We start from the raw sequence: 12,791 nt of genomic DNA, 5'->3' as shown, positions 1-12,791 counted from the left end.
GGCAGCCATTTCTCCAAAAGTTTTGGTTAAAACTCATGGCTCGGATTTCAAAACGCAAACAGATGTTCCTGAAGCATCCGAAATGGGCCACTCCACTTTTATTCCCAGAGCCGTGGCCACTCAGTTTTTTTTGTGTCCCAACCCCGTAAAGGGCAAAACCCAACCTTTTTTTCGGTGTAAACTTTCAAGAGAAGTGAACAGCACATTTTTAGAGTTTCCCAAACTGGCTGGGGACGTGCAAGGTCAGGTCATTCCGACAATCGGGGCTGGCTAGAAATCTTGAGGGCAAGAGCGCTCAGAGATTTCCAAGCATTGGGCTCGCAAAGCCTTCCACGTGCCTCTATCTACCTAGTTCCAGGAGGAATTGGTGGTTGCTACTGTAAGAAGAGACTGTTTCCTTCTCGAAGCCGGGGCCGCGAGATGGCCTTGGTGTATGGGGGAAGATGGTGGGTGCACCCGGCTCTGCGCCCTCGGGGCCTCCAGCTGCCAGCCACGCCAGGAGGACGCACGGCCAGAGCTGGGACCTCCGCCCTCCCCGGGGGCGCCAGTCTTTGGAATCTGGCGACGCCCCCACCTCGCCCCTCGAAGTGGGGGTCCCGCAACGCTGGGCCCCGCCACCATACCCAGGCCGCATGGGGGTGGGGAAAGTTGGCAGAACTCGGCCTCTGGATCTGCGTCCCCCGTGGGAAGAGCAGAGCGGAGTCGTTTGTTTCACCCGGTCTCTCCCCAACTGGGGTCTCGGGGAACACGCGGTAATTGCCCAAGAACCCCGCCCTCTGTGAGAGGCGAGGCTGCGGGGCTGCCGGGACGGTTTGAGGACCGGGCCCGGCCGGGGAGACTCCAACCTTCACCCCCCCGGTCCCCGGTCCCACTCCCCGCCGTCTCCCGGCGCCACCACTTCAGGCAGCCCACTCGGCCCGGCCTCTCCCCGCGCCCGGACCACCCCCCACGGGGTGCTCTCACTGCGCAGCGAGTCCCTCCGCTGCCTCCTCCCAGCCCAAAATGGCGGCGGCGGCCACCGATCCTTCTCGTCGCCTTCCTCTAGGGCCGAGGATCCCTCCGCACCCACAGCCCCGCCCCTCTCAGCCGGATCTATTTTCTGCCCCGTAAAGATTAACGCCATCAATGAACTCTTTAATTGAGCTCGGAAGGCGGGTCCCGTTGTGCTTCCGCACAGCTAATCGTTGACGAAAGTGGAAATATTGGCAGACGACTTGACCAATCAAAGAAGGCATCGGTGAGCGCGGGAGGCCACTCGCGCAAGGGTATATGGGTTTTGGAGTTCTCGGTCTGACTGTAGACGTGACAGGATCTTAATCCGTGTTCCAAAGCTGGAAAAACTACAATCCCCAATAGGCACCGCGCTGCCAGGCTTTCCCCCCCCCTCCCCCCGCCCCCCCAACTTCTCCAACCTTAGTGCCTGAGCGGCTTGACCAGAGCTGCTGCAATTGCAGCAAGAGGTAGGGCTGAGGCATTGGGAACTGCACAAACAGGAGGTCGGTCGCACAGAAAGACACACAGATATAGTCGTGTGCATAATCCTTGACAGCAAATAGGTCAGTTCTGCCTTTGCAAAATCTCCTTTCTCGGACCACTTCTCCCTTTCCAAGGAATCCATCCTTATTCCAGTTGGGCTTCCCTTCCAGCTGCATGTAGTGTGAAGACTTCTTCCCCTTTCCTCTGTTTCCCGTCCTGAGAGGAAGGAGCCGGGAGGCAGGCCAAGCCCAGGAGATGATAAGGCTTCAGCCCCAGGCTCGGCCCAGGCCACAGCTGTGTTTCTTAGGGCTGGGTTTTGGAGTCCAGCCTGGGGGCAGGCAGGGGGAGGGGGTCCGCTCTCAAGACTGGGGCCTCTGGACACAGTGAAGAAAGGACCCCCTTGTAAAGCCTGCTACATATTTTCTTGTTACAGCCACTGACCCACTCGACTGTCGGCCTCTCCAGGTCATTGCTGTACCTTGCCTCCCAGGACAGCGTCCTTCCCCCTTTTGGTTGTTTTGGGGGGGGGGGGGGGAGGGGGAAGCTCAGGGCGAGCTTCCTAACTGCCAGCCTGGGCCTCAGTGACTTCTAGAAGAACAGTATAGGATGTAAACCCTGGCCTGGGGTCTGAAGAACAGGACTGGGAAGATGGTCCCTTATTCCCCATTTGGCCCTCTTGCTGGCTGGAGGTGTGAAAACCAGGGTGTGGAGGCAGCCTTCAGGGCCTTCATTTGATAAGGACAGTGTGCAGGTCTGGTGGTACAAAATGGCTGCCGCTGCCTTGGGGAAAAATTCCTGGGTAGCCAGTCTTCCTGAAAATTCTCCTTTAAGACTTGGTTTTTCTGTTATTTAAGGCAGGTGTCATTAGTTAAAGGCATCTGCTGAAAGATTTGGAACAGAAGAAGGTGGCTACTACGAACCAGACCAACTGTAATACAGAATCACCCGCAGCCCTGGAGGAGGCCAAGGTAAGCCCCACCTTCCCAACCACCTGAGTGCCCTACCATGGATCCCGCCAGCGTGTCTCAGATGTGTTGGCAGATTTGGAAAACCAGTATTTTTAAATGAGTCCCTACTGTGCAGTGGGCAGTATGCCAGATGCCAAATCTGTGCTATCTCGTAAAATCCTAGGAGCCCTTCAAGGTAGGGTTACTACTTCCATTTCGAAGAAGCTAAGGTTCTCAGAGCTGAAATACCTTTTCTAGAATCACGCAGCTAGCAAACAAAAGGTCCAGGTTTAAAGTTTGTTTTGTTTTTGTTTTTTGAGAGAGAGAGAGAGAGAGCGCGTGCATACGAGTGAGCGAGCACGTGCTTGCGCACAAGCACAAGCAGGAGAGGGGCAGAGAGGGAGGGAGGGGAGGGGAGAGGGGGAGAGAGAATACCAAGCAGGCTCCGTGCTGTTAACACAGACTGTCGCAGGGCTCAATCCCACGAACTGTGAGATCATGACCTGAGCCGAAATCAAGAGTCGGACGCTTAACCGACTAAGCCACCCAGGCACCCGAAGATTAAATTTAGGGACTTCTGACAACAGAACTCTGCCTTGCAATCTGTCAAGGCTGAGAACGAAGCCTGACACAGGGAAAACAGTTTGAGCATTTGGTTCATAATTTAGGTTAGGGGTTGGGGTGCACACATCATCCAGGAGAGAGGGAGACACAGATTGTGTCAGACTGTCAGAAAACATCACCTTCTGATCTGGCAACAGGAACCCAAACCCACTCTGCCCATACTCTCTCTTGCTGCCCCCACCTTGCCTATTCTCCCCGAGTTTTTGAGTCCCTGTAGGTGAGGAAGGAGCTCAGCTCCTCTGACCCACCCTAGCTAGCCACTTCCAACATTTTCTGTAGTTGTTTAATTTGGAGTTCATGGTAGGTCAGGGTTAGAAGTTCAGAGAGGGCATATGACTCACCCAGATCACACAGCTTATCTGCAGTAGTGGGAATGGTGGTAAAGGGACAAGCCTTCAGGAGGGAGGCAGCACGTGGGGCTGAGGGGCAGGGATGGTTTGGGTGAGGGGAAGGATCATCAGGGGGGACACGTACTGAGGGCTGGGGGCAGGTGAACGATTGTGCACACACAAGCAAACCACCTTGCCTGGGCCTTGCTGCTTCTGGGGTGGGGCAGAAACTCCATCTCAGGTGGCTCAAGACACTGGTGGAGATAAGGCCTGTTCTTGATCTACGATCTCCCTGCAGGTGAAGTAACAATACAATACGACAAACAACACACACACACGTACTGCGTAGACGCCGTAACACACTCCATCCCAGATGAAGAAGAGAACTCCAGGGCCTCTAAAGCACTCACAGCGCACCTCCAGCTCTCACAGGGCTGCGTGCATCCCCCGATGCACACGCTATGCTTGTATGGACCTATGTCAGATGTCTCTGAGCCGTGGTGTACATTATAGAGCAACACTTTAATGGCAGGAGTTATTATTAGAATTCCCCAAACCACAAACATAGAGCAATTCATTCCCCATCCCCCACCCTGAGTACTCCCACCCTTACCACAACAGAGATAAACACATGCTGTGTACACACGCTCTTGACAGAATCCTTTCCACCTCTTAGATAAGTTCTAGGATTCTGTCGGCTGCACACTGGAGGTTCACCCTTCCTCTCCCTAGTGAGGGCCTCTTTCCTGCCGCTCCTGTCAAAGAGTGATAGCAACTTCTGCCTGGAATAAATACACCCCGTCTTCTTTGCCCTAGATGAACAGAAAGGAGAGCCTCATGTCCCTATGTTTTTTGGACCCCCCCCCCCTCTTATGGGCTTTATGTTATTTAACATATGTTTATTGAGCACTTACCTTGGGCCATGCACGGGGACACAGTGGTGAACTGGACAGACAAGACACATTCTTATAGGAAGAAGACAGATGGTAAATGGTAATGTGGTAGATGCGACATGGAATGTTAACTGGGTCCCCTGACAATGGGAAGGGAAGATGAGGGGGCAGATCTTAGATAGGGTGGTCAGGGTGAGCCCCTCTGAAGAGGGCACTAAGCCCTAAAGAGTCAGCTATGCAAATACCTGGAAGCAAGATCGACTACATAATTTGTAGGGCCCAGTGCAAAGGGTTCTTTATTAAAAAATTGTTAAGTTCAAGACAAGGACAGCAGAGCTTTAAGCAAAGCGTGGGGCCTTTCTGAACAGAGTGGGGGTGAGAGGCTCTGAGAGACTGCACAGGTTGCTTCCCCACGAAGCCAACTCTGTCTGAAAGACAAGCTTCCTAGGAAGATGACTGATCAAGCAAATGCATCAGGAGCCAGTCCCCGACCTCTATTCTCTTTCTCCTACTTCATTCAAACAGTATTTAGTGAATACTGTGCTCTGTGAGGCACAGAACAGGTACTGTTGGAGGCACTGAAATTACAGAGTGAAATATATGGGCAGAATTCCTGCTGTTTTCATGAGTTTGCTCGGGGAGGGCTGGGTGGGGGGGGGCAGACAGTAGACAGGTAAAAACCCACAAACCAACAAATAGTTGCAGAGGCTGAGAGGCTGGAGAGTGACCCCAAGTCAGCTATGGGAAGGTTGGCTTCAGGCCAAGTGGTTATGGAAGGGTTCCACCACCGGGGACAGGCTGTCTGTGATTTATTCTTCCTTGTCCTCTGTCTAGACCCCTGGTGCTCCTGGGAGCCCCCAGACACCCCCTGAGCCTCATGACCCTGGTAGTTCCCTGCCCCTGACACCCCGGATAGAGAGCCACTCGGAGGAGGAAGACCCTACTGGGGCTGGCAGTGGCCTGGGCTGGAACAGTAGGGCTTCCCGGACCCAGAGCCCAGGGGGCAGCTCAGTGGAGGCTGTGCTGGGCCGGAAGAAGCACCGCAGGAGGCCTTCAAAGCGCAAAAGGCACTGGCGGCCCTACCTGGAGCTGAGCTGGGCCGAGAAGCAACAGCGGGATGAGAGGCAGAGCCAGAGGGCCTCCCGGGTCCGCGAGGAGATGTTCGCCAAAGGCCAGCCCGTGGCGCCCTACAACACCACCCAATTTCTGATGAATGACCGAGACCCTGAGGAGCCCAACCTGGAAGTGCCCCGTGGGGCCTCCCAGCCAGGCTCCAGCGGGGAGAGCGAGGCAGGGGAAGGCGACGGGCGAGGCCCGGCTCACGGTGAGTTCCAGCAGAGGGATTTCTCCGAGGCCTACGAGCGCTACCACACCGAGCGCCTGCAGGACCGCAGCAAGCAGGAGCTGGTTCGAGACTACCTGGATCTGGAGAGGCGGCTGTCGCAGGCCGAGGAGGAGACCAGGAGGCTGCAACAGCTGCGGGGGTGCACCGGCCTGCAGCCCTGCCGCCAGGTGGAGGAGCTGGCTGCTGAGGTCGAGCGGCTCCGGACAGAGAACCAGCGGCTCCGGCAGGAGAACGAGATGTGGAACCGGAAGGGCAGCTGCCCCGGCGGGGAGTCGGGCACCTAGGGGGGCCCCTTACCCAGGCTGACCCAGGGAGAAGGTCCCATTTCATATACACTCAGGCCGCTGGGTCTCAGGGAGGCAGGTGGCAGTTGGAAACCACTCCCAGTACCCCTGTGTCCGCTGAGAACAGCTAGAATCGGTTCAGCCTTCCCACCTTGTCGTTTCCATAATGTGTTCTTTGATGTCTTCGTATTTTTCTCAAAGAGATTAAATGATTTTCGTGAGGTCAGATGGGAGTGGCTAGGATTGATTTCACTAGGGCTGCTCTGAGAATCAAAGCACATTTGTCCCAGAGAGGTTTGGGACTGGGGTCCTAGACCCACCTTGCCCCAAGCGTGGGAGGCCAGCCGACCTCTGTATTGGGGAACTACCAGGACCTCCAGGATGTCTGAATGCTGCTCTCTGTGTCCAGGAAGAATCAGACTCCTCTGAAGGTTTTATAGAGGAGGATGCAGGGCTGGGAGGGGGACTCAGGAACCACCGGTTCAGCCAGAACTTAAGATGCCGGATTGCCGTGAGGAGCTTGGGGTGTCCTCTGGAGGAGGGGGGGCTGGGACTTTTGGAGGGGCTCCTTCAGGGTTTCTTCCCAGGCTCCCTGTATCCTCCCTGTCCTCCCCAGAGTTCGGAGGGCCGGGCTGGATGAGGATCTGGATGGCTTGTGTCTCCTTTACCTCGACAGCCTGCTACCCACCTCCACATCTCGAAGCCAGTGGTTGGGCAGGAGGTTAGTCATCACCTTTGCCCCCAGACCTCCTGGAAGGGCACTTACAAGTATCCCTCAAGGGAAGTTTTCTCCTGAAAAAAAAAAAAAAAAGCCCAAGAGGCAGAGGGGGCAGTGAAGCCGCCCTTAGCAGAGCTGGTGGCCTGGCTTTCCTCGTGCCCACCGCACATCTGTGTGTGCTGCTCCTCTTGCCCCATCCCCTGTGTGGTCCCTTACCTCCGAGATGAGCCCCTCCCCTGTCTGCGTAATAGAAAGCTGAGTCAGCTGGGATAAGGTGCCACCAAGGTGCCAGCAGTATTGGGCTCTGAAACGAGCTCACACACTGGAACACTCAGACCCAGGCTTCTCCAGACACCCGGTCTCACTTCCATCACCCCTTCCAGGCGTCCTTGTTGGCTGCCTAGTGTCAGGCTGGGGTGGTGGAGGGGGAAGTTAGTCAACTCACCAGCGAGCCTGTGTGGTTCTGCCGCCCCGTGCACCGGGGAGGGGCGGAGACCTGGCCAGCCCAACCTAGCTTCCATTCCAGGAAGGCTCATCTTGTCAAGCCACATTGGGCAAGAGAAGGGCTCAGGCCTCTGAGCCGCTGGGATGGAAATGTTGACGAACCCTGTGTGTTGCCAGGACAACTTTCATTTCTGCCCTGCCACACCCAGGCCTGGCCAGCGCCTTCAAGAAGGAAGCAAGGGGAGAACAGATTCTGGGGAGGGATGGGTTTCAAGAAAGAGCAGAATCTCTAGTCCCTGGTGGCAGGTGGGGTGGGGGTGGGGCGTTCTGCCCCTGGAACCTTCACCAAAGATTTTAGCCCCCTTCTCTTTGATCTTGAACAGTTCAGGAAGGGCCAGAGGAACACTTGTCCCCACTTTGCAGATGGGAAGTCCAAGGCTCTGAGAGGGTGTGGCTTTCCGAATTCCTAGCCTGCCTTCCCCTGTGGGTGCTAGCCTGGATCCAGAAGCCCCCTGGGCAAGGCTCAGGCAGCCTCCCAGCTGCCGCATTCCTCAGCAGGGAGTCCAGAGGGAGAGGGTTGGGCCTGGCCTAAGGTTGTTTACCCAGAGGCATATACGTGTGTGTGTGTGTGTGTGTGTGTGTGTGTGTGTAACTAGGAAGGATGAGAAGATTCCAGAGGGGGCTGCTGGAGTGTTGGGGGAGGGCTGTGGGTGTGGTGTGAGGGAGAGGGTGCTGGGGCTGTGCCCAGGAGGCCGGCTTTGGCCAGCGTGTCCCTGAGTAGGCAAGAGCTCCGTACAGGGGAAGGGACAGGTGAGGAGTTCAGCCCTTTTTGGCCCAGAAGCTGAGGAGCCTAGAGACAGGAAAGCTAGCCGCTGGCCCTCCCCTGTCCAGAGACCCAAACACACAGACACACACACACGCTCGCACGCACACGCGTTGAGGGCTCTTGGTCAGGGCCACATCAAGGTGGGTTAATTTCCCCAAGGTTGGTGGAGGACAGGATGGAACAAGAAGAAAACAAAGGAGAAAAGTGTGAGCTGGGAAAGTGTCTTCACTGAGGGGAGTCAGTGAGGAAGAGCCCTTGTCACCTCCTCCGGCCATCTGGGTCCCCGACCTCAGTGCCCTGGAGCCCCAGGGTTGAGCTGGAGTGCCTTCTGCAGTACTGGGCCAAGTACTGGGCAGAGGCCGCTCGGCTACAGGTAGTGGCCAGGTGTGGGTTCCTTTTGCCTTTTCCCTCTCTGGCTGCCCCGTCCTGAGGCCTGGGCTTCTCCCGGTCCCCCACAGTGACAGAAGCTCCAATTTTACAGCCTCCCCCCTCCCCTGCAACCTACATACCCCCTTGGCTGGGGAAAGCTGGGCTTAGACACATTCCTCTTTCCCCCTCCAGGCCTTTCTAGAGCAAATTCTCAGTGTCTTATTTCCCTCATGCCCATTTGCTTTCCAGGATCCTCTTGGTTACCTGGGTTGGGGGGTGGGGGGTGGCGGGGCAGAGGCAGATATTTCACAGGAGTGAAGCTTCCCACCACCCCTGCGTGCCCTGGCCTGGGATTCTCCTTTTTTCCCATCAAGGACTCCCTTCACCTCAGGTGGAAACACCTGTGTCCAGAGGGGACAGGAGATGTCTGCCAGGAAGTGAAGAAGGGGGTTTGAGGTGAAGAAATCAGTATGAGGGCAGAGGGTGGCCAGTTCTTACTGCTCCCTGTTGGGCTCAAGCAAGCATGGCACTGGCCCTTTAAGTGGGGGTGCCAGTCAGTGCCCTCCCCCAGCCAACCCAATTCGTGGGCACACTGAGCATGTGCAGGAGCCCTGCAAGCACAGGGGAGGGAAGTGGGGGGATAGATTCCGGAGGGAACTCCTCACCCCCCTACTTCCTGTAGCTGCCCCCACTCTCCTTCCTGGGTCTGACAAAGGAGCTCATGGTGTCACCCAGTCCCTTCCCCCACCCCAGACCCCGGTGGGTGCTGCCCTCTCGGGATGCTGGGCCCTGGGGAAGCTGGGCAAGCCCCCCCTTGCTGCCCTGAGTGGCACACACACTTAGCCCAGTGCCATCCTCACTTCTCTGATGTGGGCGGTGGATAATCTTCCTGCTGCTTAACATGCTTGATGTCATTCCGTTGGTGCCAGGCTTTTTAAAAGAAGCATCTACCTGTGACGAAGCTCTGCTACGAAAATTAAAGTCAGCTAAAAAGATGAGGTCCTTGCCCCCTCCCCCAGGAGCTTCCAGTCTAAACTCTGAGAGGAAGCAAACAGCTCAGAGGTTACTAGCGCCTAGCGCCTGTCCAACTCCCTCCCTGCTTCTCCCCCTTCCCCTGTAGGCAGCTGGCTCCCCAAGTTCCAAAGCTCAAACTGCTGCCTCAACTGGCTGCATCCTCCAGACCACCCTCCCTCTTACCTTCCCCCTACCTCAAGCTGCTCTGTTTTCTGCAACATCAGAATGTACAACATCTCCCCCTCCCCCCATAACTCAGCCCTCCTTCACCTTCCCACCTGCCTCTGCCTCCGCAGGAGAGAGAGAGAGAACAAGCGGGGGAAGGGCAGAGCCAGGGGGGACAGAGGATCTGAAGCAGGCTCCCTGCCGATGTCAGAGAACCCAGGAACCATGAGATCGTGACCTGAGCTGAAGTCCCACGCTTAACTGCTTAACTGACTGTGCCACCCAGGCACCCCCCCCCCCTCCTTCTTTAATCTCTTAGCTACAGGTACCCTTATTTCTAATCGAGGTGAAATTCACATAACATAAAGTTAATCATTTCAAAATGAATGACTCAGTGGCATTTAGTACATTCACAATGTATGCAAGTGCCACCTCTGTCTAGTTCCAACATTATCACCCCAAAAGGAAACCCCCATCCTCATTAAGCAGTTACTCCTCACTCCCATCTTTCTCTAACCCAGGCAACCACCAATCTGCCTTCTGTCTCTATGGATTTACCTATTCTGCATATTCTGGTGATAAAGCCAAGAGGGAAAGACTGGTCTCCAGGGGCCTGTATCCAAAATGACCTGAGATTACCTGAGGGCCTATTGTAGAGGGAGCACTGTATCAAGAGGCTAGAGACCTGTGATCCATCCCATTCTGCTTCTATAACTCAGGGGCTTCCTCTCCTCTGTCCCAGGACATGGGAGACTTCAGGCCAGTCCAGGGTCCCGGGCCCTGGGGCCTATCCTTGGCTAGGGGGCTTGTGTCTGGGACTATGCTGCCTGGCCTGAAAAATAGAACATCTCCTTGGTCCTCTTGGCTCCTGCCTGCCGGGTCCAGGCAGTGAAGGTGGTCCCCGGGGAACAGTGTGATTAATCCTGTGGGGTTTGGGGTCAGATGCATGAGGCAACTGTGGCTCAGAGAGGTTGAGAAGCTAGCAGCCAGTTCTGTCTGATTGTGTTTGAGCTGTTGACCACTGTGCTCGCTCCTGTCTTCAAAGAGATAAAGTAAGTTAAGGGTTTAGCAAAGTGCTGGTGGCGTGGGAGGCGCTCTTGGATGGAAGCAGCCATAAATTTTACTACTTGCAGGGTATTGCGTAATCAAGAAGTGAAGAGCTCCATTCCCAGGTGGTTCTTGGGAGTTTCCCTCACCATCCCCTTCCCTCATCTTTTGAGAGGGTTTCCTCTTTGCCTTGTCCACCGGCCTCCCTAGGATGATGGCTTTTGTGGAGGCTGAGGGGGGCTGCCTGGACCTTGAGCCCCTAGGGCAGCTGGGAGTGGGAAACATGGTTTCCCTCTCCCCCAGATAAGGAGATGTTATTGTCGCCTCACCTGGAGCTCAGCTCACTCTTGTCTCCACGGCTGAATGTCCTCCCCTGCCCCCAAACAGAAAGGCCTTTGTGGACCCAGGGAAGGGAGGGGACTGCATCAGCCCGGTCTGGCAGTGGGACAGGGTGAGCAGCTGGTTCCCAGTTGGTCACTATGTGAGCATGGGCATTCCAGACACCACCTGCCCCAGAGATCCTCCCTGGACCCTATCCAACATAGGATGCCCAGATCAGCCCTCAAGGCACCTGCTGCCTCCTGCCTCCTGCCCATCAGGATGGGTGCCCTCCCCTGCTTTGTCCTTACCCTAGCCGTTCCCAGAGGAAGTTCCCAGGGAGACTAAGTTGTGAGGGAGACATTATGAGCCACGTGGGCATCCAGAGCCTGCTTTGGCCACAGCCTGTCATTCCAGAGAGAAGGAAGGGAAAAGGGTCTCCACGGGCCCTAATTCTCCTGGCTCTTACTCCTTCCAGCTCTCCTTCTGGGGCCCTCCTCAGGCCCACCCCCCGCACCCCCCCCCCCCCCAGCCATTCAGACTCCCTTACCACAGTGTGAGGACCTACCTGGTCACAGGGTTGCAGGCTCCTGCACTGCACGCCCAGAACCACACCCTGTGGCTGTTGGACAGGCCGGCTCTTGCCATTGGGTCCTGAGGCCCCACAGTCCCTTCTGGCCAGACCTCCCTTCCTTTGCCTCGCAGTCCTAGCCTCAGTTTTTACCCTCTTGGGCTTTTGAAAAAGAGGATCTTTTTCCTCTGGGCCCCTGGTCCAACTGGCCCCACTTTTAATTCCCATCAGCTGTATTTGTAGTCACAGACATCACCCCCCCCTGGACTCATCCCACTCTGAGGATCCTCTCCTCCTCTCCCCACCACCCCTGCCCCCCAACAACTCCAGCTTCGTGACTTCCCTGGACAGCACTCCTCAGCTGCCTTTCCTCCTCCCTCCCCTGGGCTTCAGATGCTAGAGGCCTCCCCACTCCTCCCACAGATGGCTACACAAGTGTGGACCTAACACACCTGTTTCACCACCATTTGAAATTTCACATGGTTTTTGTTTTTTAATTTTTCAATGTTTATTTATTTTTGAGACAGAGAGAGAGCTCAAGTAGGGGAGGGGCAGAGAGAGAGAGAGGGAGGCACAGAATCTGAAGCAGGCTCCAGGCTCCAAGCTCAGAGCTGTCAGCACAGAGCCCCATGCAGGGCTCTAACTCACAAGCCGTGAGATCAAGACCTGACCTGAGCCGAAATTCGAAATCTGATGCTTAACCGACTGAGCCACCCAGGTGGCCCTGAAATTTCACATTTACCGTAAACTACTTTCACATGTGCATTTGTGAGTTTTCTGTTCTACTAGTTCTCCATCTGTTTATTGATAAACCAATCACATTAAAAAAATTATGCTGTATCATATGCTTTAATAGCTGATAGCTCTATTCTCTCTCATTACCTTTTATTTTTAAAATTATTTTTTATTTTATTTTATTTTATTTTTACTAAAGATTCCTGGATATCCTTCCTTAGATTTAAAAAAATTTTTTCTGGAGTACATTTAAAAGCAGCTTGTCCAGATCTCCTCCCCAAAGCATATCTTTTTTTTCCCCCTGAAGCACATCTATCTATTATCTGCCTATCTACCTATAAAGATATAGATAGACATGCAGATATAGACATAGGTGTAGGTATCTTCAGGAAGTTTCTAGACATTACCTAATTCATTTTTTTTAAGTTTATTTTTGAGAGAGAGAGAGAGAGAGAGACAGAGCATGAGTGGGGGAGGGGCAGAGAGAGGGGGAGACACAGAATCTGAAGCTGGCTCCAGGCTCTGAGCTATCAGCACAGAGCCCGATGCGAGGCTCGAACTCATAAACTGAGAAATCATGACCTGAGCCAAAGATGGAGACTTAACCTTGTGAGCCACCCAGATGCCGCAGCATTACCTAATTCAATGCCCTGTCTTTAGGGTGGGTTAAATATCTTTCTAAATCT

General features: G+C 54.9%; 1 protein-coding gene across 6 annotated transcripts; it reads left to right on the top strand.

Moving 5' to 3' along the window:
* Positions 1 to 1,113: 1,113 nt before the first annotated feature.
* HEXIM2 (HEXIM P-TEFb complex subunit 2) lies at positions 1,114 to 6,124 on the top strand. 6 transcript variants are annotated; one of them, XM_058705871.1, is made up of 3 exons: positions 1,114 to 1,237; positions 2,331 to 2,444; positions 5,104 to 6,124. In XM_058705871.1, the coding sequence occupies exon 3, from the start codon at positions 5,428 to 5,430 to the stop codon at positions 5,896 to 5,898; it is 471 nt and encodes a 156-aa protein (XP_058561854.1). In that variant the 5' UTR covers positions 1,114 to 1,237; positions 2,331 to 2,444; positions 5,104 to 5,427; the 3' UTR covers positions 5,899 to 6,124. The 6 variants fall into 6 exon arrangements, with proteins under 6 accessions (XP_058561854.1, XP_058561852.1, XP_058561851.1 ...); XM_058705869.1 differs by lacking the exon at positions 1,114 to 1,237 and adding an exon at positions 1,393 to 1,460; XM_058705868.1 differs by lacking the exon at positions 1,114 to 1,237 and adding an exon at positions 1,424 to 1,556 and having other exon boundaries at positions 2,335 to 2,444.
* The last annotated feature ends 6,667 nt before the right edge of the window (positions 6,125 to 12,791 follow it).

The sequence above is a fragment of the Neofelis nebulosa genome, chromosome 16 (genome assembly GCF_028018385.1).
Source record: "Neofelis nebulosa isolate mNeoNeb1 chromosome 16, mNeoNeb1.pri, whole genome shotgun sequence".
NCBI lineage: Eukaryota > Metazoa > Chordata > Mammalia > Carnivora > Felidae > Neofelis > Neofelis nebulosa.
Note: the sequence above shows the minus strand (reverse complement) of the source record. Positions and strands in the feature narration are given on the sequence as shown.